Source organism: Gymnodraco acuticeps, unplaced genomic scaffold (assembly GCF_902827175.1).
Source record: "Gymnodraco acuticeps unplaced genomic scaffold, fGymAcu1.1, whole genome shotgun sequence".
Taxonomy (NCBI): domain Eukaryota; kingdom Metazoa; phylum Chordata; class Actinopteri; order Perciformes; family Bathydraconidae; genus Gymnodraco; species Gymnodraco acuticeps.
In genome coordinates, this window is record NW_022990646.1 from 1034306 (window position 1) to 1061704 (window position 27399).

At 39.5% G+C, this 27399-nt stretch overlaps 3 protein-coding genes across 5 annotated transcripts in view; 2 read left to right on the forward strand and 1 right to left on the reverse strand.

Annotated features, from left to right (window-relative positions):
* Nucleotides 1–7375: 7375 nt before the first annotated feature.
* Nucleotides 7376–15576, forward strand: LOC117554792 (zonadhesin-like). 2 transcript variants are annotated; one of them, XR_004570318.1, is made up of 4 exons: nucleotides 7376–7531; nucleotides 9975–10293; nucleotides 12793–12860; nucleotides 13199–15576. XR_004570318.1 is itself a non-coding variant. In XM_034229308.1 (3 exons), exons 1-2 carry the CDS (start codon nucleotides 10010–10012, stop codon nucleotides 12833–12835), a joined length of 327 nt encoding a protein of 108 aa, XP_034085199.1. In that variant the 5' UTR covers nucleotides 9972–10009; the 3' UTR covers nucleotides 12836–12860; nucleotides 13199–15576. The 2 variants fall into 2 exon arrangements, 1 of the variants encoding a protein (XP_034085199.1); XM_034229308.1 differs by lacking the exon at nucleotides 7376–7531 and having other exon boundaries at nucleotides 9972–10293.
* A 2071-nt stretch (nucleotides 15577–17647) lies between these two features.
* On the reverse strand, nucleotides 17648–19199 carry cldn23a (claudin 23a). Its single transcript, XM_034229243.1, has one exon. It carries the CDS (start codon nucleotides 19122–19124, stop codon nucleotides 18297–18299), a length of 828 nt encoding a protein of 275 aa, XP_034085134.1. The 5' UTR covers nucleotides 19125–19199; the 3' UTR covers nucleotides 17648–18296.
* A 5366-nt stretch (nucleotides 19200–24565) lies between these two features.
* tnksa (tankyrase, TRF1-interacting ankyrin-related ADP-ribose polymerase a) overlaps nucleotides 24566–27399 on the forward strand; it is a 104461-nt gene continuing 101627 nt past the window's right edge. For both annotated transcript variants that reach the window (XM_034229259.1, XM_034229260.1), the window contains exons 1-2: nucleotides 24566–25069; nucleotides 27203–27318. In XM_034229259.1, the coding sequence (XP_034085150.1) occupies nucleotides 24574–25069; nucleotides 27203–27318 (612 nt within the window). In that variant the 5' untranslated portion in view covers nucleotides 24566–24573. The remainder of the gene's footprint in view (nucleotides 25070–27202; nucleotides 27319–27399) is intronic.

Sequence of the window (27399 nt, forward strand, 5' to 3'; positions counted from 1 at the left end):
GCAACCATAGTGGAAGTTAAAGAGGATCCTATAAAAATAAACTAATACATGCTGTTGATACTTTGGAGATTTGTCAGGAACTGAAAACTACTTCTGATTTAAAAGAGATTAATTGATTTTAAATAGAGGACAGCTTTTATTTTTTTTACTGTTTTAATTGATGTGTGAATAGCTTTACATTTGATTGTCCTCCCAATGACGGTCTACATCTGTTTACCAATATTTTTCCAGGAACTAATAGCTGCTCCAAGAACAACAGCGGATGTGTCCACCTGTGCCTGCCCTACCCCGGAGGCAACACGTGTAAATGTGGTCGGGGTTTCTACGGTGCTTCCTGCACCCCGCTGCCCGCCTGCCCCTCTGGAGAAGAGTCCTGCTTCGACGGTAGCAAGTGCTTTAGCATCAGCAAGTTTTGTGACGGACACGTGGACTGTCCTGACCAGTCTGATGAACAGGACTGTGAGTCTAATGCACATCTTTAATTCTACAATTGATAAAACAAAACCTAACCCTATCCCTGATTTTCTCTTCAGGTCCAAACCCTAACTTTGCATCTCCCGGGAGCAAATCCAGCAACGTCCGCCCTCTCCCCAAAGCCAAACTGAACTCTGTCCCCTCAATAAAAAAGTCCTCTACGTCCTGTGATCTCCAGCTGTGCAGCGGCCATGGCAGCTGCATCACGGAGGGCAAAACGGGCCGCTGCCAGTGTGAGGACGGTTACAAGGGAGAGTCCTGTCAGGAGGCAGAAACTGGGAAAAGCCATGTGGGGATGATCCTGGGGGTCTTCTGCCTCCTGGCTGCATTGATGTCGGCTGGATTTCTTTACAATAGAAGGTAAAAATGAGGTCCAGTGAGATTGTTGTCTATTCAAAGGACTGCTTCATACTGGTCTACACTACTTCAGAATGATTTAGTTTGATGTAAATCTGATCTATGAAGAAACTAACATCGAGATTTAAATTTCAACAGGAGACAAGTGAGGAATACCTGGATGACAATCAGAACCAGATCCTCAGAGAAGGAAACTCTGATGGCCAACATGGGTCAGCCGGGTGAAGACTCCGACTGCGAGGTAAAGCCTGAGGCCACAGACTGGAAATTAATTTGGATAAAAAGCAGAGATTATTTTTACTTTTGGATTATGGACCGTTGATATGGTTTACGTATATAAACCTGCAGGTTTGTTTTTTTATAGTTACCTACTCAATGAAGTCCAGAAAAATGTGACTCCAAACCTCTAGCCAGAAACATAAACCAATATTTTCATTTGATTGTTTTTTAGAACTTAAACTTGATTTAGACTGTAAAGGTTCATTCTTGTCCCCAGGATCTGGATTCCCCGATGGATACGAAGAACCCCCCGCTCGTGATGAAGTCTCTACAGCTCACATAGAAGTTCTGCTTCCTGAAATAAGGCATCCTGTAAACACCTGGTGCCAGTCAAGACTCTTATGGTGCAATAAATGTGAAAAATATTTAACCAAAACTCTGGCTCTGCTTGTTTTAAATCTATCCACACACTTACTTCTGATGCTCCTTAGCAATTAAAACACATGTTCAGCTTCTCATTTAGCCCAGGTTTCATGAACAGGTTTGATTATATTCCAATATATTTAAAATCAAAGTTTGTGGCCTGCAACTTGTTTATTTTCATTTTGTTGTTTCTCTACGTTTTACATTTTGGCCACACAATAACACAAATGGAGAAAGATGGTGGGGAAGTTGTTGTGCAACCTCCACTTTTTAAATCAGGGGTGGGGAACCTTTTTCCTCAAGGGCCATTTCAATTTTTTCAACATCCTCCGAGGGCCGTACAAATTATTGACCTCTGCTTAAAAATCACAGCCCATCCATTTGGCCTTTCTTTCATGCTGTGCAAAGAAAAAGCAACCTCTTAATCCAGATATCTTGCCATGACTCGCGCATGCATGCACGTGCACGGTTGTGGCATGACCACCAAACAGAAAGATATGGACACAAGATGTGTGCAAATGTATTTAGTTTCCTATCCATGTGGACATGATTTAAGTGGTGGGGGGGACCTAACCTCCTCTAGGGGGATCCGGAGGGCAGGCTCCCCAGGAAGGTTTTTTTTAAATATTGAAGTTGAAAGCATCAATCTGGTGCCCTTTGAGAGCAACATGAAGAGATCTATGGAAACATCTCTCAACACCCATATGAAACAGAACTGTAAGCAGATTTTCTTTTTCTTTATGGATATTTTACAAATCACTCTCCTTTCAAACTGTATTCTTCTTTATTAATAACTTTTTTTTTACTGTCATATAGTATTTTATACCTGTTTACTTTATTCTCTTGTTTTTTGATAACTATAATGATCATATAAAGATGTGCCTTTACCTCACTGGTTGTAGAAAACGCTTCTTATATTCGTTAGCATAGCTAGCTAACCAGATGCTAATAACAACAAAGTTATTGACTGTATGATCAGTATGACAGATGAACAGATCGCCACTGGGCTTTCAACTAAAGACGCAGCCCTGCAAAAACTGCGGCATGTGTACGGCTCCTTATGGATACTGCCAGAGCCATATAATAGAAGAGTTACGACAACGGAAGTCCAAAAACGGTTATCGTCACGTGGTTCATGTAGAAGAGGATCGTTCCCCGGAAGTTCATGGCGGGCAATGTGAATGCATTGATAACAGGAGATAGAACTAAGATTTTTGGTAATTATTAGTGAATAAAGGTTTTGATTTGCAATATTTATACAACAAATCGATATGTGTATGTATTTACATCAATATGTTTTAAAAAATAAAATAGAATTTGCTAATATTAAGTGATAATATTAGGATTAGTGTGAACAACTAGTTTACATGCTAGGCTAACAGTGCCTTGGTTAAAGAGCCTGTTGCTGTTTATTTATAGCTTTGAATTCTTTAAAACCAATATTATCTTCTTAAACTTGTATGGTAGTCAGGAGCATCACTTTCTAATGTTTATTGATATATTTAGAGGGAGGGGATCTAAAGTAATGCTTTCAAATTCAGATTAGATTAATGTCTACCATTTTCTTAAATTCATGGTAGTTTCAGTAATCCCATGGTAATTGAGGACACAAGTTATCTAAATGACTAATGTCATCTTTATGGCTTTCAGAAAGGACAGGAGACCGACAGGTGACTATCAAAGGACTAGCAGCAGCAGCAGCAGCAGCATGATGATGATGATGATGATGATGTTAAATGTGTTGTTTTAGGAACATCCATTGCAAATACATGGAATTCAATAAACATTGAATAGCATATCATGCAGTTTGTCTGTGCCTTTTCCTCCGTGTTGTCCTGGTTTGCTGTGCTGCCTTCTAGTCGCCACCATGGTTTGCTGTGCTGCCTGGGGATGCTCCAATCGCTCAGAGAAAGGAGTACGAATGTACAGCTTCCCCACTGACACAGAGTGGAGGAAGCAGGAGCAATTTCACGACCAACAGCAAATAAATATGTGATTTATATACAAACACTGCATTTGCACTTTTTCACAAAACGAAAACCACACCATTGGGAAAGCTTAATGTTTTGTTTAATACAAAAAACAGGGAAAGGCTTGAAAAACACAGAGAGTTGAGACTCAGGGTGCAGGGTGAGGGTCTCAGTGCAGGTATTCAGGCTCCATTGAATCCCCCTCTGGTTCTTGTGCTGAAAGAGGGAGTAACAGACAGGAGAAAGGGTTATACACACCTATATAGCACACCTATTGGATGGAAATTGCCTTGGGGAGATAAGGTGTGGTCTTTGTTCCCAACTGAAGTTATGGAACTTTATTATTTGTGAGTTTAATAAAGTATGACAAATGGCATCAGTAACATATGTGATATGAATTTCTATAAAGTTGTCTCACATTCTTGGTCATATTGTATATACAGTATGTAATGAGTATAACATGTCCAGTAAGTATAAAGTGTTTCCTAATACTGTGTATTCAACCACTATGGAATATGTATGTGGGCAGACAAAACTGAGTTGTTCTGTGTGTGAGAAGTAACCTCAAGTCACTCCGCAGGCACATTTTGATGCAGACCAGTTTGTCAAGACAAAAAAGGGCAAGACTAGGCTGAGAGCAGAGGCTATACCCACCATCTTCGTGCATCACCCTGTGGTCAAAAAGAGAAGGGCCCCTGCACCACGATTCACCCCGGGACCTGTATCTACAAAGCCCATAGCTCATGATCACAGCGATAGTGTGAAAGGTGACACAGGTATAATAAGTGTGAACTCTTAGTAACAAAAGTAATATTTCTTATTTTTAAGTGGTATAATATTTTAAATGTTCGAACATTTACAGTGCCATGTCTTCTACTTACATTAGTCTCAAAGATTGAGGGAAGAAGGGAAGGGATCACTGCCCTCCACCTGCCAGAGGAGCGCAAACAACAAAAACAAGCAAGGTGTCCCGTCATGTACCTGGAAGTTTGGGTTGGCAAAATGGAGTAAGAGAGGGACTTGAAAAACCTTGGTGGCTGTCTACTCATGTTGTTACAGTTGTCTTGGTTACAGCTCTCAAGTTTGTTTTTGTGCCATTTCCACATCTTTAGAAAATATGAAAAAATTGAAGTGAAATCAACCTCTTCTCTGGAGAACAAACTTTGATTTCTCTGTCTTGTAAGTTTGCAGTCTTGCAGTTTTGCTCCTCCACCTGTAACATCACTGCCCCTCCACCTACCTACAGTAGGTTACTAACAAGATTACTTATATAATACAGTGATATAATACATGTTTAGTATGCTTACTTATATAAAACAGTAGTATTAAACTTACCTTGTGTGTTCACTCTCACTTAAGTTCCTCTCCCTTTGCCATCAATCCAAAATCAGCTGAGCTGCAACATTATACACACAGGTAATAATCAACATAATCACAAGGACACAATATGGCTCTGCTAAAAACACTCACTCTTACACGCACCAAAGTTATATTTATCTAATATTTAACTCCCTCCACCCCCGCATACAATCCCGTTTAGAAGCCCCTCTTCTCTAATTCAACAACGTTGGACCAAATAGACATTAAGAGAACGGAATTTACAATTAAAAGGCTGTTCAACGTCTGTTGCTAACTTGCTTCGGTATCCTAGCTTGATCTGTTATCTGTAAACGTTCCCTAAATCTACTAATTTAGGGATAATCCACTGACATCCTTTAATACACATGTTCAATTGAATCAGATGTACTGATAATATCCGCAATATAAATCTTTAAACTTCTTCTTACCTTTAAAAGTCCGTCACGAACGGTCTATTATGCTGCAACTCCACAGCTCTGCTAGCCTTGGCGCTAACTTCCGGGGAACGATTGAGAGGCTCCACGATCCGCCATTGCTGTAAAAAAGTGGTCCATTGGAGTGAACGGAGATGTCATAACTCTTCTATTATATGGCTCTGGATACTGCGATTTGTGAAGTGGCGTTCTGGTGCTCTCCGGTAGAACTGCACCCCTGTCAGACGTTAGGCTCGTGTTGTGTTCAAGGACCATGACCGTTGCCAGGAAAAACAGGTACTCGCTTGTTTAATTATTTTGCGGTCTAGATTTCTTTAATTTTTTTTTTTTTGCGTGTGTTTATAAATTACCTCAGGGCCATACTAAATGGTCTCGCGGGCCGTATACGGCCCGGGGGCCGGAGGTTCCCCACCCCTGTTTTAAATGATGTAATGGAGACAGCTTCAGTATTGCTTTCAGAATGTGGCTAAAAACATACAGAAAAGGTTGAGTCCTTTATGGTACGCTGTTCCATGTGAAGCGTCATCACAACGGTGCTATGCTAACAATGCTCATGTGTTTATTGTTTTCTTAGTGTCTTGTGTGACTGCATTCATCACAGATCTTTCAGTGTCTGCTGCCAAAACGTCACAGCGGTACCTGTGAGCCCTTATGTAATCTGATACCAGTTTCGACCAAATGCTTCCTTGTGACATTTTGTTTCCCTTTTTGTCACCTATTCATGGTTCCAGAGAAACATATTTGCTATGAAAGATCTTTTTGTTTTCGTACTTCCTCTTGCCAAACTCTATCAGGAGAGTCAGAACATGGGCGTGTATGTTTAATCTGTTATCAAAATTACTACTTCCACTGTGATTTAAAAAGTCACAAGGTGTTGTTTTGATCAAAGTAACAGTGTTAACTATTATACATGTCTGCAATACATAAGGAAAACGTTACTTTAATTCCCACTATTTAGCATTTATCGATCAGTGGGGCATTGACTCAGTCATTGTTACCTAATTTGGCGATGTAACGATATTCATTTAAATAAACATCTTTGAGTTTATGAATTAAAGCTGTTGGCATTAATAAACACTTAGATCAAATTAGACCTTTGACATACAGGGCGTTCCCAGGTATATTGAATATCAATCCCTCTGATCTGCCTAGTGGCCTCCACCCAGCTTTGCAGGAAAGCTTCAGGAGATTATGATCACTTGCCTGAACCACCCTTACACAACACTGCACTGAGCTTCCTCAAGAAAACAATTCTCTGATGTGAGAACTGCTGAAAACCATTGTCTTATATGTTTTCTCCAAATCATTAACTCACGAGCATGGAGAAGTTTCTTAATTGGATAAATGAAAATAACTGGAGTGTATATTGACCTCAGAGGACATGCATGGGCTTGGCAACAAAACCACGGGCCGCTGAGCAGAGTACACACAGCCATGTTTCAGTCACAAGACAATGCCTGGGATTCTTGCTGCTGACTGACTTGTGTTTGGTATGAGCCGGCGATAGATCAATTGCAGTAGTAAAATGCATTAACTGTAAGTAATTACAAAATGTCTAAAGATATCCGAGAGTTAAGGCTAGCCGTTCGACGCTACATAAACCTCAGACATGCGAGTCTTGTCAATTCCTGTCTGTTTTTCTTGTTCCAACCTGCATTCTCGCCTTTCCCTCCCCCACTTAAAGAGCAAACGCAACAACTGTAATTCAGTAAGAAATCGTTCTCGGGTACAGAAAGGGTGTACGTGAGTTATTCGGCATCCTATTCCCAAGACGAATGACACATTTAATATCATAAAATCAATGCCCTGCTTCAAATTATTCAACATTTCTTGTAAATTGAGTCAAATGTTTGTTTTGTTTGGTGCCCTGGGTGTTTATTTTATGAGACAATGTCTGTAGGTGCCATGCAAATGAATTTTATGTTTCCCAGGGATTCCTGAGCATTGTGTGTTGTGAGTCAGTGTGAGTCAGCTATTAACTGAAGCATAGGATTAGTTTGAACTCTCCTTGTGAAATGTAGAGTTGCTACATAGATGCCATATTTGGTGTGAGCAAGAGTGTGTGTGTGTGTGTGTGTGTATGACTCAACCCCATTTAAACGTAAGATAAAGGGGCGGAGTAGGAGATTGTGTGTTTGTGAGAAAAAAAGGAGGCAGGTATTCACAGGTCTCAGCTTTCGTCCTCTTCCCTCCTTCCTATTGTTGCACATTCCCTCACTGAGAGAGGAAATCATTTTTCAAAGACCCAGGACTTTTAGCTCACACACAGAGAATCTGCTAGCTTTCTTTCCTTCGGTGAGTAGACGTATTTAATTTGTCATATTTAAAAAAATGTTGTTTAACTTTACTGTATGTCTATTCCCGAAGTCAGTGTTTGGTACCATCTTGCAGTGCTGGTGGGGAAACCTGATGAACGACATGCTTGAAAAGTAGAATAAATTATTTGATAATGGTCAGTCTTGTCTCTTAAATCTTTGAAGTATACCTTTTCCAACACTAGTCTGAATGCTTTAGGCGGCTGTGATGCAACACTATCCTCAGCCTCTCTAGTAAAGCGTCATATTATAGCAGGCATGCTAACCTAATTTTATCTTTGTATTCATCCAGTAGTGAATGTGTTTTGCACAGATTCATGAAATGCTTTCTGAATCACAGTGAATCTTTAACCTGCATTTATTCTGTTCTTTGGATAAGGTTGATGTTTTTTTGATAGGAGTTGAAAAGACTCAGGTGGGGTCAGAAACAACTGGGGTAGCTTCAAGGAGTACTTCCTTGTGTGTCTCGGCAAAAGAATAATGGCAAGGTGAACAATTATTATAGTTTCTTACACTTCCTGCAGTGTTATGCTGTTAGGCCTATTTGGTCATTTGTATGTGATCATTTAAAAGTCAAATATGTCTGAGGGTGAGACGCTACACAACACCTCCTACAAAGAAGCAAGACACTGACTCCATAATTGTTTAGCCATGGGAATCAACTTGTTACTTTGTAGTTCTTTAATGTATTTTTATATTTTGTGTCTTTATGGTCATGTTGTGTCTCTTTGTAGTTGTCACTTTTTAATAGTTGTTGTCCTTTCTTTTGTTTTGCTTTTACTTTTACCTTTGACTAGTGTTTTTGTACCTCTGTCATTTGTTTGCATCTCTTTTTAGCAATTTCTTGAGTGTCTTCCTGCCTGGTATGATGTCTCGTTGAGTGACATTTTGTAGATAAATGCCAGGTGGAGCCCCTGGGCATGTGCCTGGTAGTCTCACTCAAAATCCATATATGTTCCATAGTGGAAATTGTCATATTTACTACTTTTTGCACTTAGTTCATTTTTTATATATAAAACAAAACCAAACATTACTTATTAAATATGTATGTTTTGGGGAATTCTAAAGATAAAGTCTGGAATTAGAATGGGATCGGTTTTAATTTAAGATCACATACCTTCATTCATTTATTTGTTCATTTAATCGTTTATTTGGCAGGGACAATGCAGAGTAATGAACACTTAAAACATTCAAATGTGTCAAGTGTAACAGTGCCAGATTTAGCTTTGAGATAATTTCCATCCGCAGCCCCTCATATAAAACAGTATTTCCATTGAGAACCTGAAGTCAGAAGAGTCTTAAAGGTCCCATGACATTCTTTTCCGGTTATTACCCGGCCCCTTGTGTGTTATGAAGGTTTTTCTGCATGTAAACGGTCTGCAGAGTCAAAAACCCTCAAAGTACACCCTGTAGCGAGTAAAACTCTAACACAGAAAATACCTGTCTATGCTGGCCCAGAACGCCTCGTTGGAGATTTCTATTTTTCTTCCTGGGTACAGTGATGGGACCTGGGTAGGCTACAGTGACGTGACCATACCCAATTGGTCCAATCTTTTCTCAGCTGCAGCTCCGCGGATTTCTCAGCCTGACGCTGGACGCGGCGAGGCTGTGACTACAGACTCACAGCCAGGCTGCGTGTGTTGTGTGTGTGTGTACGTGTGGGGGTGTGTGTGCGTGTGGGGGTGTGTGTGCTCGGGCTGGGTTTCGCTGTGTCTCGCCGACCAGGAAACCACACCAGTAAGCCAGCTCACACTGTCCGCTCCTTGCAGCAGCGAGCCTCGCAACATCCCGCCAACACGGCACCCAGACCTAACCAATAGAATTATGATCAGTATAAATGGCCATGTCGTGGGACCTTTTATTAGTATGAGCACAACCACATCACCAAAGCCACTTATCTGTATGGAAGGTGGATTGCACCAAATAAATTGGAGAAGGGGACAACGATAGGTAGAAAATCATATATTCACACAAAGGAAGGATCACTTGTGGCTGGGATAATTTGATTTAATGAATGTTGCAGTGCAGAAGTACAGAACCCCTAAAGGTTCATATAAAAATAAAAAAGTATCTCGTGCGCACAATATACTTTCTCGTTCGCACCACGAAAAAGTAAATGTTTACACAGAGAAAGTATCTCGTTTTTTTCATGAACGTTTAGGGGCTCCTTACAGAAGTAATCACATGAATAATTATTCATTTTGATTAGTGAAATCAGTGACTCGTAAAGTAGCATGCCAAAGTTAAACAGACTTGAAGGAAGGCAACTACAAAAGTATTTGCACACACTGACCCTGCCCCTGAGGACATTCATCTTACAGAAAATACTTTTCTCTTTGTCATGTTAACCTATTGTGATTTGGGTGTGGTCTCCTTTCATTAATTCCCTCTCACTCTCTATACATCACTGCCTCCCTCAGCAGCCCAGGGATCCCCGTCTACCTGCCATATCTCCACCATGACTTCCTTCCCTCTTCCCCAACCGAGAGGCTTCGACCTCAGCCTGCCGACATGTGGAGAGATTCAATGCAGCGACCACGGTTCCTGTCTGAGTGAATTGGGGGGCGGCACCGGGTTCGTGTGCAGCTGCGACCTGGGCTACAAAGGCGAGGCCTGCGAGGATACGGTGAACGGGGCGCTGAGCCTCCCGCTGACCCTCAGCGTGCTGGCCGTCATCTTCGGGGTGCTCATGGTGGCTTTCTTAGTTGCCAAGATAAGGCAGAAGCAGAAGAAGAGGAACAGGTACTGAAATATGTTGTTCTTAAGGGAAAATGTTAACCTTTTGGTAAAAAAACGTTTGATAAGAATTAGTTTAAAAGTAAAAAAGTTAGCTTGAAAGTTGTTAAAAAGTAGGCTAGCTGGAGTCGGGGTGTTGTTAGCCTAGCTTAGCATAAAGACTGTTAGCAAGCAGAGGCACAGCTAGCCTGGCTTGGAAGTAAACAACAACTTCTGAAGCTCTTCCCTAACACCTCCTTTCTGCTATATGTTAAACTGAAGTTATGTTTGACTAAAAATAAATAGATGCCACTTCTTGCCGAGGCACCTGCCGCTGGTGAACGGGAGTTGCCACATGGGGCGAGAGAAGGTTTACGGTGTTACCGAACAAGATGTGGGCCGAACAACTGGTGATGTATCAGGGGCGTGGGCTTTGTCGAATAACCAGGAAATACACATTTCGATCGCTTCTTCTGTAGTTTACATAAATCTGTTGGTATATTTAGCTCCATAGGAACACTTTGATGCACTTTCAGTACCAGTGTGTGAGGTTGTGGTTGCGATGCCGATATCCGGACGTGTACAGCGGGGACTACAAAAATACATTTTTACAAAACATTGCAAGCTTGAATAAATAATTTAAACCATTTATTGTTGCCAGACTTATTACTGAATATCATGCTTAATGTGATACAAAAAGATGTATGTAAACGACAGAAGAAGCGATCGAAATGTGTATTTCCTGGTTATTCGACAAAGCCCACGCCCCTGATACATCTGCCTATCCCGTTATAGAATATCACCAGTTGTTCGGACCACATCTTGTTCGGTAACACCGGTAGCTGCCACTCACCTTCCGTGGCAAATGCACGTATTTATCGTGTAAAATGTCGCTGTTTAAGCATAACTTTATCGAACTGATCTGTATACAAGACTGATTATAAATTATAATTTCTATTCAATTTTACTTGGAGAACGTGGTTTGTTAAAATAAACAAACGTGCTATATTTATGACGTGCCTTGTTTGCTACCGTCAACAGACTAACAAACCCCCCAGTGTCGATAGCCTCAGAATTTCTATCCACCAGGGTCTGCAATGAATTTGCCTCCTTCTTCACTGACAAAATCATGCAAATTAGACAGGCAGTCAGTGCCTCTGCATCAGGTACAGCATATAGCTACTGTCCCTGTGTTCACCTAAAGCCAATTCAGACACCATGTCACAATTCCGTCTTATAAATGCTAAAGACCTGGAAGACATTATCCAACATCTGAAATCCTCCTCCTGTAGCCTCGACATCATCCCGACAGGATTTTTCAAAACTGTTTTTCATTGCTTGGCCTCAGATATACTACACATAGTAAACAAGTCTCTTCAATCAGGTGTATTTCCACAGGCCCTGAAAACTGCAATAATTAAACTGCTCCTAAAAAAGCATAACCTAGACAAAACCATAATGAATAATTACAGGCCAATATCAAACCTTCCCTTTTTAAGCAAATTGATTGAAAAAGCAGTTTTTCAACAGTTGAGTAATTTCATGTTTTTAACTGACGGTTTTGATGTGTTTCAGTTGGGCTTTCGACCTAACCACAGCACTGAGACTTCACTTGTTAAGGTCTTAAATGACATCCATTTGAACACAGACAGTGGCAGAATATCAGTGTTAGTATTATTAGTTAGTGGCCTTTTATTGTGGCCAGCCTAAGGCACACCTGTGCAATAATCATGCTGTCTAATCAGCATCTTGATATGCCACACCTGTGAGGTGGGATGGATTATCTCGGCAAAGGAGAAGTGCTCACTATCACAGATTTGTTCGGATTTGTGAACAATATTTGTACTGTCTATCTCCCGACAGTATGGGTGGAATCAAGATGGACGGAAACAATTCCTAGTTTTGATGATTTAATCAAATCTAAATAGGTTGTTAACCTTAGAAGAAAAAAGGACAACAACAATACACCAATTAGGATTCACACATATCCCATACACATTAAATCACATTCAATATAATAATCACACTTACTAGTGGCCTCTCCTGATTCCTCAATCTCTATGACGTTAATGTATGTATCCCCTCTATTTATATACATCAATAAACCCCGCGAATCTCATCCAGATTTAAAGTTACACTCACATAAACTGAACCCCATTAATCGAACCCTCATACACCCAGTACAAACCATGAATTTACAGAACAATATTTGAGAGAAATGGTTATTTTGTGTATATAGAAAATGTTTTAGATCTTTGAGTTCATCTCATGTAAAATGGGAGCAAAAACAAAAGTGTTGCATTTATATTTTTGTAAATGTTTATAAATGAGGCAAAGGACAGTATAAATGAGTTATTTTAAATGCAGGCATATGTACATAATTTGTATTTTCGTTGTTAATAAACAGATGATAAATTATTTTAGCTTTTCAAAACACCCGAAGTGAATTTGTTGTATGTGCTATAACAGTGTGTTTACTTTACATCATAAGCAAGACTTACTCATTTTGGTTTGTTTGTCTAATAGGAAACAACAGGCAGCAAAACAAGGCTACAACATTGCTGTGTAATTTGGATGACTCCATTATCTCCGAGGTAAGTGTTCAGAAGGAAATATTCAGTATTTGTGTGCGATTACGAAATTGTAGTAGAGGATTTAAGTCCACTAAAGTATCTTGCTTTCATTTCAATATCATTTTTTAAAACTGACTTCATATTTGCTGCCTTTTATTTGCAATTTGTTGGTTATCTTAATGTACCCACGTCAAGCAAAAATGCTCTGTAGTGCTGCTATTGGTCAAAACGCCACAGGGTACCTTAACCTCACACCATTTGTGGCTAAATGTGTCTTCTTTTTTTTACATTGAATGAGAATGAAAAGAAAAAACAGGATAAATGATCACAACAATAATAACTCTGCTGTTCTTCTCCAGGTCAAACATGGCATTGTCGCCAGTGATACGCTTGAGCTTCCACCAGCATTCTTCTGCAGCACGCTTTGTTGAATTTAGTAAAAAAGGACAGATCAGATCCACCATTCTTTCTTGATGACCGGTGGCCCCTCTTCTACGACTGATGCTGCAACATCAAAGAAACCCAAATATTGAACTGAACTTTAAAAGGATTGACAGAGACACAACTTCACTGCTTTGTTTCCCGTGTATCATTGGACGATGACAGGCAAGTCATTCATGTCAAGAGGCCAGCGTGTATCAAAGAAAGGCAACAGGAGACTGACTAACAGTATGCATTTGGCACCAAACTGGATTTGGGCCATTCAAAAATGCTCCTTGAAAACACAGCAGCCACCTTTAAACTGTTGTCTACATCTGAGAATGAGCTTTTGACACTACCATTAGTTTTTTTAGAAGCACAATACAATGTTTGAGATGTCCTTGTTAGGGCCCTGCATTCATCTCCAGCTTTGTAGGTTTGTTTGAATATTTATAGCATTTTGATGAGGTACTAGTGCTCAAGAACAATGATTACACATAATACAAAATCCTAACCATCAATCACATCATTACATGCAACCATTTTGGTGTAGTAGTAGTTTTCACACTGATTGCATTTTTCACATTGCAAGAAATGAACAGATTAAATGATCGTGTCTTTGGCAGTTTAAATAGAAATGTCACGATCTGCTTACCGCACATTTGTACTTCCTTAATCACATTTCATATAGCTTATTTCCATAGATGAGCCTATTGTGTCCTCTAACACTGGCTACCTCAGGTAAAATAATGCAAATCAGTTGCTCTCTGACGCAGCAGTTGCTAAATGCAGAGAAAGCTGAGCCCAACAGTAATGATTCTTGCTGGCCTGTTTTTGTACTATCTGCTAAAAGGAGTGACTTTTTACTGGTATTAAAAACAAAAATGCTTTCCTCAGCAATCAATTTCACACAGGGTAAGACGGGGATATGAACCCGATTGGATTAGTCGTTTATTTGAGTCACTCTGAGTAAGATAGCCAGTGTTAAGAGCTTGTTATGCTGTATTGTCTATTTTTTTCCTACACTGCTGATTTAATTAATGTTTGATATGCTTTGTAGTTCTTGACAGCCTATAGCATCAACAATACCCAACACTTTATGATATTGTCTATCCCTCTGTTTTTGTGTTGCTGGATTACACAACAATTCCATGTCGTCAGACATGTTTCAACAAGCTGATCTGCTCATAGAAGGTGATTATTTAATCGTGTGTGTACAAAACTGGCTGAAAAGTATGTCATTCTTCTCTGTCATAAGTTATAGGTCAGAATGACAAAGGTATACTCTTTTGATATATCTATTTGAAATATGTATGCCTCATTTATTTAAGAGATGGAAACATTTTAAAATGTTTGCACAACAAATCTGCAGTAAACCACCAAAACTAAGGATTGTATTGCTGATTTTCCGCTCTACTAAACACAATAGCTGGAGAAAAAGTGCCTTAAGTGTACTGATCAAGAGGAGTCCTTTTGAAAGGTGAATATACTATGTCAATAACCTGAAACGTGTGCGCACACCTCCTCAGATCCTGTTTTACTTCATTTTAAAATTCTTCTCTTGTCATAAATGTTTGACACAGACAGTTTAAAACAAAAGCCTGATATATCTATCTTATATATATATCTAAGATATATATATATGTAAGATATATATAAGATATCCCTTGTATTTTGACTATATATAATAATTGTTTGTTGTGTTTATTTTGTGTTGCTTTTATTATTATCACTACTGCTGATAGGTGCAGAATATGTATGTGCAACTGATGTTTACTTAGTTTGTATGTTACATTACATTTAGCTGACGCTTTTATCCAAAGCGACTTACAATAAGTGCATTCGACCATGAAGATACAACCTTGAAGAAAACTGAATCATATAAGTACATCAGGTTTCATAGAGCCAAACCATTTCAAGTGCTACTCAACTGGCTTTAGATAAGCCAGTCCTTTGTTAGTATATAAGTGCTTTGTTAATATATAAGTGCTTTGTTAGTATGTAAGTGCTTAGTTGGTATCTAAGTGCGGGTTTTTGTTTTGTTTTGTTTTATTGCTCGAAGTGGAGTCGAAAGAGATGAGTTTTCAGTCCGCGCCAGAAGATGTGTAAGCTTTCTGCTGTCCTGATGTCAATGGGGATCATATTGGCTCTAGCTATGCAAGCTGATCTGTGGTTAACTGATTTATGACTCGGTACCCCTAATTAACAATTTCACTGGCATGTATATCATATCTTTACTGCACATACACTTTTTGTTCTGTATGTATTTTGCTGTATATTCACCAACTTTCAAATAAAATGTACAAAACTCACAACATATCAATGTTTTATTTAAAATATCAAAGATTTGTTAAAAGGGTCCCTTTTCTGATAATTTTCCGGTTCATATTTGTATGTTGTGCCTCTACTATGACGTGTTTCCATGCTTTAATGTTCAAGAAGCTCTTTATTTTTCTCATACTGCCTGTGTTGCAGCACCTCTTTTCACCCTCTGTCTGAAACCAGAGCCCAGTCTGCTCTGATTGGTTAGCTCTGTTGTGATTGTCAACTGCTTAGAGAGGTCCCACCCCTTAAAATATCACGTATAATGTGTTGGAGTGCTATCCAATACAAGCGTGAGTGTGACGTCATTATGTTACAGAAGTAAACAAAGTCGACCTGTTTTTGACTAATTAAATCAAACGACACTTCTTATTTCTGAAGTTAACACTACATTTCATACAGATTCTTGCGGGACTGAATTTGAACTTATAGTAATTATAATTGATCACTTTGGATAAAGTGGTCAAATGAAGAGGACAAGTTATAATCTTGCTAGGAAGTTAAAGATACAACTATTTTATTATGACAAATGATGTGCAGCAATAGCTAGTAGTTTATTTCTACACTTTGTTTCAGCTTGACAGACTGTAAGTATCTTTGGAATCCTTACGTAACTTTTAAGGTTTCAATGTGTTTTACCACTGACTCCAGACAGCCAGTCTGTTGTGTGTACATCAAAACATGCACCGCTGCCTCTCTGCACTCTTTCTAGGATCTTGTAACATGATTGTATCAGCCTCAGTGTTTACTAAACTTAACTGGACCAGGAAGGATTGATCTGTTATCATGCACTTCAGTCTTTGTTATCAGATAGAATATGTGTCTGTGATGTGAAGGAACAGGAAGGATCTGCCATGGGGGTGACACTATGTCAACATGTGTTCATATTAATGAGAAAAATGTGCATGTTTGTTTTTCAGGAGGGGCAACCTAAAGTATCATTTTAAGCTGGTGCTGTATCATTAAGGTGGAACTGATTACATGCACATGTTAGGTTTAATATCCTGTGATGTCTGTGAAAATAGTCATGTTATCTGTGAAGGAGCTTTCTGAAGTCTTATACAATTTTTATTTATTTTTAAAAAATAAATAAATAATTGAAGGTCACTCAATTGTTCCTTTCAGAATACTTCTTAGCAATTGTTTTTGATCAAGTACCTAGTATCAGAGCCTACTTACCTACTTTGGCTATAGGTAAGGTTTGTTTTTAACCTATAGCGGCCCCTACTGGACGGTTAATGGGAATGAGGAGTCAGAAGTCTATGACAACGTAAAGCAGTCAATAACAAACGTTTTTCAAAGATTTAAGTTTGAGTGTAATGTAAAGCTGGATTTGGTTACAAAGTTGTAAATATGGGAATGAGCATTCTGAAACTGGACCCATACTAGAAAGTTAAGTCAGGATCTTTAAATTCCCGTATTTGAGTCTCCTTCATGGAAGTTTAGAGCTATTATAAAACTTTTTTTTAAAAAGCTCTTCAGCATCTCAGGACAATGAGGCTATAAATAAAAACTGACACCCTAAACACAATCTCTCTGCTGTTGGTCTGCTGTATGAGCTGTTAGTATCTGTATGGTACTGTCAGTGACTTGTCCCAGTGTGTGAGCCTCAGACAGAATACTGCTAAACTTTGCATTAACTATAACTGGGGCATTCAACAGGTCCGGCTGGGAGTCGGCATCATGATTACTTGGGAGGCCATTTTAACAAAAAAAGACTGAACGGCCAGGAGAGAGGCAATTGTTCACTACAGTGTTGCCTTGTGCAAATCCAGTTCAAACAAGAAATGCTGTTAGACAAGATGTTGAAAGAAACAAACCTCTCCGACCGGTTGTATGTGTACGTTTGAAGAAAAAAAAGTATCTGTGTATAGCCTTTCTGAATGTGTGTTTGAATTGTAGCCACATGTAATAGAAATTGCAGGCCAAACTATGACAACAAATTAATGTAACCTCACCTTTATAACCACAGCTATTCCCCTTATATATTTTAAAAACGTCTTTGTTTTCTCCACATGCAATCTGAACACTTGTAATGTAATAATAAGTTGATACTCAGTCATCTGTTATTAGGAAACATTGCACATTTAATAAACAACACTTGTATCACAGAGCAATGAGAACAATATTGATCACCTTTCTTTTTCAACAGGTGGCCTGTTGTCCTACAAGGTTGGCCATAATCTTAAAGTGCATAAGAATACAGTATTTACATTAAAACATTAGGGGGGAAAAGTTGGCAATGTAGAAAAACACTGAATTCTTCACCTTTTACTTTCCTTCTAATATCCACCACATCTCCACCTGCACTGCTCTGCTTGAAGCACACTCCAGTATCATGATGTAAGTATAAATCATAACCCAGCTATTATGGGTCTCATTACTAGCCCTGGCTCACTCTCACATCATTTAACAATATTATAGATGTTTGCCTTCAAGTAGCCCATTACTGTCCTAATGATGTGGCTAACTCAATGTATAGACTACATGTGAGTTTACAGTTTTTTCACAAGGTGTTAATCTCTTGGCACCACTGACATATTCTTTTATGGCCTAAAATAAGTGTTGGTATAATGTCTTATGTAACAATACTCCATAATATAAAAAACTCTACTTGTAATATAAAGTTGACCATCTTCCTAGAAAGTTTCCCACTCTCAGTCCTTTATTTAATATCCATTTTACGTCGTGTTCCTCTCCTGTAGTGTGTTCTTCTCATAGGTCTGCCTCATAAGGTCTGCCGCCGTATGAGGTGTTCGCTGACCGGGCTGCGGTGCTCTTGGCCCGGGGGAAGGACACATCTTCATCCAGGGAGTCTCTCGAGTACGGGACGCTGCTGGCCTCGCTCCGGGCCCGGTCCAGGCTCGGCACTTCGACTCTTCTCGCAGGCTGTCTCCTGCTGGCGAAGCGGGCTCCGGTGACCTGCTCCACCCGCTTCTCCCCTCGGTTCTTCCCTCCGCAGCACCGGCAGATCCCGATGAACATAACGAAGCCGCCCAGGATTTCAAAGATCCCGCCTATGTAGCCCAGAATGATGCAGTAGCCCACGCGCACATCTATGGTAGGGAACGTCGTTGGCACTTCTTTTAGGATGTGGGTGTACCAGGCGATGGGTATGATGGTCATGACCCCGGAGAGGAAGATCAGGATTCCGCCCAGGCCAGCCAGCAACCAGTTAGGCCTGTCTGTCCAGCAGCGCACCCCAGGGATGGCCACTGCCAGCCCGATTAGAGTCACGATGAGGGAGGCCACCATTAAACCCTGGGCCACCTCGATAACCTGGTTCCCGAAATATTCGGTGTCCTGCAGAGTGCAGTCCGCCCTCGTCTCGACTGTGGTGGCCCTGCAGATCTCCCAGATGCCCTGCTGGATGTACTCATTCAACGGGCGTGAGGGAAGCGCGTTAAGGGTCCTCCAGTTTGGGGCCACTGTGGCAGTTAGGTTTAGGATCCATCCGCAGGGAGCCATGACCATTCCGAAGATCAGGATGCCCGGGGTGCGCAGGGATGTGCGCATCCACTCCTGCGTTCTCTGCGACGGCATGGTTGTTGGTGATGTGTGTGTTCTTGCTGCCCAACTCAGTAACTTACACAGGAGAGACTGAGTTGTGACAGCTCCAACAGCTGCTATTTAAAAACAAGTCTGACTGAAACCTGGCAGTGGGCGGGGCTTCAGGCTTACCTGTCTGCTGCCTCGAGGTCATCGAATAGGACAGGTTTGGCGGGCGGGCCGTGCGCAACACAGCTTCTCATCTGCAACTGCAAGGAAGGGGAGAGGGGAGTTTCGATGAAGCTTTTATCATGATGCAAATCTGTGTGATAAGAGAAGATAAAGAACAGGAAATATATTTAGATCTCTTTCCAGGAGGCAGTTACAAAAAAAATACAACTTATATTTGTATACCCCATTTTTAAATCACCTAAAGGTAGTTTTGTCCTAAATGTTTTGATTACTGTATTTAAAAATATAGTCCTTAATTATTATTTTAAACACTTATTTAATAATGATGTGATCAATAACATGTGTCTGCATATAGGTATGCTTTCGCATTAACACCTTTAATATGCATTAATTTAAGAAAGAGGAGACGGTAAGACATATAATTAAGAAACATTTAAGCACTTGTTTGTTTGCGTGTGTATATTACTTTATTTACCTTTTATTAATTAGGGTGCACATTTTGACACATCATCTTCATTAAAAAATTCTCCTTTTTTGGTCACTCAGAGATTACGATGGTTTTGGTTTGGAAAATGCCCATATGGCTGGTAGAAATTCAGTTCAGCAGGAATCCTCTGCAACCAACTGTTCAAATACCTTTTCGGCCTCTTTGAGTTTGTCTTCTCCTCCTCTCTGCTTATATCTATCTGCACATCTAGTTTCATAGTAACACTTTGTTTACCTCGCCTTTCTCTGACTTTATGAATAGTCCTAAAAACCCAAAACATGAACAGAGTCATTGGGCAAACTCCCGTAAAGCAGCAGGTTGAGAGTGTGACTATCCCACAGCCATCAACCTGATCAACCCCACATAGAAAGTGATTTAGCTTCTAAAATAACCAAACAACCCGAAAACAGTTTGTGATACTCCCCCATAATACATCGTTTGACTTGACCACTTCTGAAATTCTAGTGTCTATTGGATCTTTACCCCAATGTGACCCCATTTCCCCAAATAAGCCCTCTAATATATTGTATTTATTTAAAAAAGACTGACACCATGAAGAAATGGGAAGACATGAGCACTCTAACTGCACTTTGGTTATTAGGGACTTAGGTATCAGCAAAGTTGTGTTTGTGTTGATGCAATTTCCCACAGTGAACCATACAAATTCAAACTCTAGTCACATCATCCGGAGGGCGGTGTGTTTTTATGTTTTTGTTCTGAGAGTTGTTTTTCAGGCCTGGCTCAAGCTTTGACACAGAGAGCAGTTAAAGATGATATGTGAGGTATGTCAACCTACCGGAACTTTGCATACTCTTCCTCTGACACCACAGTCCTGTTTTATCACTTCTACATGCTGAATCACTGCAGCTGTCTGTCACATGTGATCAGTTGTCATGTCATTTATTTTACATGGGGGTATTAAAAACCACAGAGGATTGTCAAACACTGTTTAATTGCATATCAAATTTACCTTTTGATGATATGGCCGATGTATTTCACTTAAAATCCTGTGGTAGCTTCTGGCTTCAACCCACTATCACTAATCGGGCTTTCTGTTTGGCACTGTTTTTCCTTTAAAAAGACGTCACATTCTTATATTTCGTCACCTCTCATATTAATAAAATCTATTGTATTTCTTATGTCTGTTGTTCTTGTTTTCTGTTTAATTTGTTTGATGTTGAAGCTTGTGTAAATGACTTTGAACTGCCTTTGTGTCTGAAATGTTGTAACTTAACTGATCTTAGTTGAAACAATTCTTAAAAAGCTATTTTCAAAGATGTTCAAGTTCTTCTAAGATACGGAACTTATCCTTTTCTTCATTTTAAATAATGTATCTGTAAAATAGAACTATATGTTTTTACAGTTTGCTTTCTCCATTCATTGTTACAATTTTAACTATCACATTTTTTGAAAGCTTGACTCAATCTATAACCTTTAATTGCATAGTATCTGGATATTGATTATATCTTTTTTTATAAGAAAAATAAAAAATAATATAAATTAGTTTTCTAAGGAAATATTGACCTTTAAATTATACATCATGGAGGTCCAATTAACTTTTCTCCAGGGATTTATTTCTTAATGTCACAATGACACGTCTTTTTTTCATTTCACAATTATTTGCAAACGGCATTCACAAGGTGATATTAGTGGTGAATCATACGTGCGGTCTGTCATCCATACTGATGCAGTGCAGACGATTCCTTGTAACTCAAATCTAAATGTTTTACTTGACCATTTTTGTAGATATAGTGTCACCAAAATAGTAAAGATTGATTTACTTTAATAGATCAAATCTGTTTAATGTTGTTTTTAAGGGTCTGAGTTATTAGTCCCAGCATCTTTATAGCAAGAAGGTCCTTGGCTCAAATCAAAGCTACGTGTCTGTATTTTTCCTCATGTTTTTGTAGATTTTCCTCTTGGTGCAGGTTTCTCTCTGCAATTCAGCTCAAGAAGGCTACACATTATGGTACAACATTGTATGAGGACATTACCCTTAAATATTTGAATAAAGATGTGTAACTTGGGTTAAGGTGGAACAATGCAACAAAAACAAACAGTGTGACAACATGACAGAGTGTAATAGATCACCTGTCAATCAATCAAATTCAAATTCCTTTAAGCACATTTTACCCACTGCTTTTTTCAAATGCACACATAAGAAAACAACTATTAAAACCAGCACAATTATATATATTTTTTCGAAATCTGTATTAACATATTTACCAAGCTTATTTTGCATAATGTATAAGTCTGCTGTGTAATGTGTAGGCCTAAGTGTGTTTTAAAAAATGCCCGTGATCACATATACAGTGCCTTATTTTTGCCTAAATTGATACATACTGTAATCAACAATTTGAGCATTGTTATTTTGTATGTTAAAGTGTTTGCTGTATTAACAGAAGAACCGCTGCAGCTCCTCTAGTATGTCATGATCATACTGTATTCAAGTTATTACCAACATTCTCCACTAGATGGTTGTGTTGAGTTTCTCCAAACCATCTGACATGACTAAAGTCCCCCTGCATTTTACTAGGCTAAACCCTTTATATATACAGTCTATGGGCTAAACTAACATCTCATATGTTGTAGTAACCCATCTGCCAAGTATGCCATGTTTCCTAAACAAAATGAAAGGTTATTAGTTTTTGTTAAAAAAGAAAGAAAATCAGACAAACAAAATAATATGAGTTCCATCTGACAGATGGAGCCATAAACACAACTCAAATGAAAACCAATATAAGAGCAAATGTATTATAAACAGTACTCGAGTTGAGGGGGGATGAGGGGGGATGGCATCCCCCCTGAAATAAAAACGGTCAAAAATCATCCCCTTTCTAAAACTGCCATTCCCCCTTTCCATCCCTTATGTCATTTTATCAATGAACGTGGCACTGGTATTACTGCTATTTCAACATTAATTTTGCGCATTTTGAGTAAAATACTGTGGGCGAGGGAGCACGCACACACGCAATGACATTTTTACCAAGTCACTGACGCTATACTATGCGAGTGCCCTAGAGGGCGCCAGAGCGCCGTGATGCGCCTGTTTGATCGATGCCAGAAGCGCAGGTAACGGTCATCACAATGGCCAATCAACCAGGAGGACAACGCGATCTGAGGGACTTCATATTTAAAAATACCAAAAATAACATTTCAGGTAAGTCAAGAGTCAGTAATCTTAGTCATTACTCACTACTTTAGTCACCAAAGGTGGAATCTATGGACATAAGCAGCAATAACAACTTAGTTTGGAGTTTAGCTACGTTTTTCTCTCGTGTTAGCTAGCTGGTCAGACTCAAAAACTGTTGATGAAATGATACCACCAGCATCAGAAGAGCTGAAACCCCACCTTCAAGCAGAGAACACTCTGGTCATCTCCACAGCTGAGTGTGAACGTGGGTTTCGTCAGATGAACATTTTAACCACAACTCGAAGCTCCCTAGAGGTAAAAAGCATGTCAGCCTTGCTTTTCATCAAGTGTGTTGGCCCTCCACTGAACAAGTTCAAATCAGAGGTATATGTCAAGACTTGGCTTCAAAGCCATTGCTTAGCTAACAATCCGAAAGCAAGAGCCAGAAAAATTGAGACCAAAAAACATGATTATGAAAATCTTTGGAAACTTATATGAGATGGGGGAGAGTGGAGTAGGCAGCCATTGACAACATGTGTCCTATTTTGTATTATCTGTATAATCTTTTAACATATTTTCATATTTTGTAAACAATTTCAATTTGCACTTAATGCCCTGTTAAAAAAAGTAACATTGGGAATGTTAACATAAAATATTTGTATTTGAACTGCAATAAAATGATGACTGATCAATATTTTCCAAAAAAATTTCCTCAAATTTTTCATAAAGAATTTACATAATTATTTAATTAATTACGATACAAATGTAACCCTTTAGATACCAGTTTTGATCGTATACCAGTAACTGCTTTTTTGAAAAAATACACTATAATTCAATATTCTAAAAACTATTTTCACTTTATTATTAGTATAATCAGTTGATCCATTTGAATAATAAATGAGGGACTGTTAACCTAAAAGATTTGTACCATATACTTCCATTATAACCACATTTTTGTATTTCCTCCCCCCCTTTAAATTAAAGTGAAAAATAGATTTTGCACTAATTGTCCTCTGCATTTGACCCTAAATGTTAGTGGTGCCATGGCAGCCCGGGGACCGACTCTAATTCTGAGGTGCCTTGGTCAAGAGCAATGAAAGGAGTATCTGAACATCCATAACATGCATGTTGTTTTAGGAGTATAATAATTATCTTTATGCTGGTTGGTCTCCCACCCTCTGCGGGTTATCAGCACAAATTATGTCCCCATATGATAAAATCCACCATCCCCCCTGATTTTTTTTTACAACTTGAGTACTGATTATAAATGAATAGGTTAGAATGAATATGTTTATTTTTAGTAACATTTAAGCCCACTATGATATCTATTCTTTTCATTGGGGCCTTTAAATTTGAAAAAACATGCAAATTACCTAATTTTTAGCTACCCATCTAAGTATACACACCCCCAGATTAAAAAAGCATATACATTTTGTATTATTCACATAGACAACACATAAAGGCCAAAATGTAATCTACATTTGTGTAGACGGTTAAGTATCTACATTCTTTACAATGTAATTTTGTTACCAATTTAGTTGTAGACCTACTGATATTTTAGTAAAGCTTTATTCAATAGTTTTGGATAAACCAAATGTAATCCCAGTAAACCCAAGCGGAAGTTGGACTTTCCTGGGCAGGACATTGTCATCAGTGTTTTTGTTGCTAGTGGGTACTGTTGTGTTGTGAAAATGGCGACGCCTCGTCGCTCCTCTCAGCAGCAGCAGCCGAACTCCCCGCTTTCCTCCCCGCCCCGCGGCTCCTCTCGCCCCGCCACCCCTCCTGGCTGTCCGGCTGCACCCACCGACAATGCTACCTCGCTTTCCCGCAGAGCCGCGTTGGACAACCAGGCTGACGGGGAGGCAGCCCCTTCATCTCCCACCGCCTCCCCAGCTCTGGCCCTCTCCGCCAGCAGCAGCAGCAGCACTAGCAGCAGCGCTAGCTCCCCGACAACCACCGAGGGCAGCGGGTCCAGCCCCGGCTCTACGCCCGACTCGGGCAGCAGTGACGCGGCCAGCAGCAGCAGCAGCAGCGGCGGTGGTGGTGGTTCATACGGGGCTTTCAGGGACCTTTTTGAAGCCTGTCGTAACGGGGATGTGTCTAGGGTGAAGAAACTCGTGGATGCACTGAATGTTAACGCAAAAGACATGGCAGGACGCAAATCTACACCCCTACATTTCGCTGCAGGTAAACATAACGGAAATCACTGTTTAGATAAACTGAAGTCTTACTGACTGTTTGTGGAGCTGGGAGGATGCTTAGGGCGTGGGAGCGACCAGAAAGTAGCTAATAAACAATACACTACTAGTTGTAGCCTATGTTTTACACAACAGTTTTCAGCATGGCATCACTTAAAGATATGAAATGCATCAATAAATAAAAATAACATTTTAAGATTATAAAACATTTATTGTAACACATGATAATTACCCTGTGTATTTATGTTGTCAAAAACGAATCCCCCATCTCTTTCTGTATTAAAACTTGGTAGGCTACCCCTATAATACATACATTAATAGTGTTAAAGTAGCTTGGGCTTCTAGATATAAATATTTCCAGCAGTGTAAAGACAGCATCCTTTATCTCAGTTACTAGAATTGCCAATTATAAAGTTTAATAATTATTCAACATCTATTGATTTGATTACAATTAGTTGGTTCATGGCATGGTTCATTTAAAAATCAATTCTGGATTGAGTACCTAAATGTGCGGATTTCAGGGTCTAAAGGTGCTGGACAAGTTAAGTGTGTATAACATTATGGAGTTTTTAAAAAGGTCAACTGATTACATGAATGTAAACATGCAAAGGCATGATAATAGGTAACATATATTCATGTGAACTTGCACGAATAAACACACTTTTCTTTAAAAAAGATAACAATAATGTTACACTTGATAAAAAAAGTCCTTTTGCTTATATCAATGAATATGATAGGCTTGGCCTAGCTGCCTTTTTATTTCTCCAAAATGTAACTTTCAAAAATAAATGACACACAATAACACTGTAAAACTGGTATTCTGTGTGATTATTCAACAAAAGCTTGACATAACTTTTACTTGGTGTGTGGGATTACTGTCCATCCATAGCAATCTAGTTTATTTTGGAAGTTGTGAATCAATTAGAAGATAAGCATCTTGATTGTTACATAAATCGATATTTTTTCCCCAGCCTTAACAAAAGGACAGGCGGTGCAACACATTATGTGTGGGCAGAGCAATTTCATTAAGGGCCCTGTAACTATTTTTGTTCCTGTTTTAGAAAACTCACTTAGCATTGGTAGAAGTAAGACTATTTGGAATGAAATGTACCAAATAATAAACCTTAAATCGTGTTGCTGGATAGCTCAGTAGTTCGAGCTGGACACCCATAGAGTTGAACCTGTTAAGTAGGCAGGTTCAACTGCCGAGCTCACCGAACATCTCAGGCAATGTTATCCCCTCTATCTCCCCCTTCCAACTCTGCATCTCCAATAAAGGCACTCTGGCTCAAAAACATATATAAAAAAAAGGAAAAATAAATCAGGGAAGGGCTGAAATGTCAGTTTGTGTGTTAAACTTTGCACCGGCACAGTCATTTGGCAGGTGCTTCATGGGTTAAGAGAAGCAGGACCAAAAGAAAGGTATTCTACACTCTTGTTTTTGCCACAAGCAAGAAGACATAGAAAAGACTAAAGATAAAATATCATTTTTTTCATTTGAATCTAAAACGTACTTGTTTATGTTCCACGACTATGAAAGGTGCTCATCTTGACTTAAGCTTTTCAGCTCCAGGGTGGACTGTTTTAAATGTCTTTCATCTGTGCAGGCAAAAAGATAAAAGCAGAATAACTCGCACAGCTGCTTCAGATCTCAGGCCTTCCTAATCCTCAGCAGCTTGAACAGTGAGCAGAACTCTGGAGTCCCGTGGCACGTCTGTAGTGAAGACATAACAAGCTTCAGCTGAGAGCCGCTTTCCCAAGCAGCTGCCACGTGGATGGCTTACATGACAAATAAACAAAATGTAGAAAAAGAAAAAAAAGCCCAGAAGATAATTTAGAGTCTAGTATCAATTATTAACATGATACGGGAATACAATTGAAAACAGACACAGCAGTGTTTTGTTTCCGCTGTGTTGCTCCTAGATGACTGCTTCGAGTTTGAGAACATCTGGGATCCTCTCTTCTTGCAACGCTGCAGATTGGATTCAACCCTACATAAATAATCGATATGCAATATGAGTTTTTTTGGGGCAAGACGGATCAATTGCCTAACACCTACTTCCCTCTTCCCTATATTTTCTTTCTCCTCCTCCTCTCTCCTCTCTCTCTGATCTTTTCTCAGGTTTTGGGCGGAGGGATGTGGTCGACCACCTGCTTCAGATGGGCGCCAATGTGCACGCTCGGGACGATGGGGGTCTGATCCCGCTTCACAACGCCTGCTCATTCGGCCATTCTGAGGTGAGACTTTACACAGAAACCCATTGATAACTAGTATTTCAACAGTGCTCCCCCCTTTATCTCAGATGAAAATACGGAAAG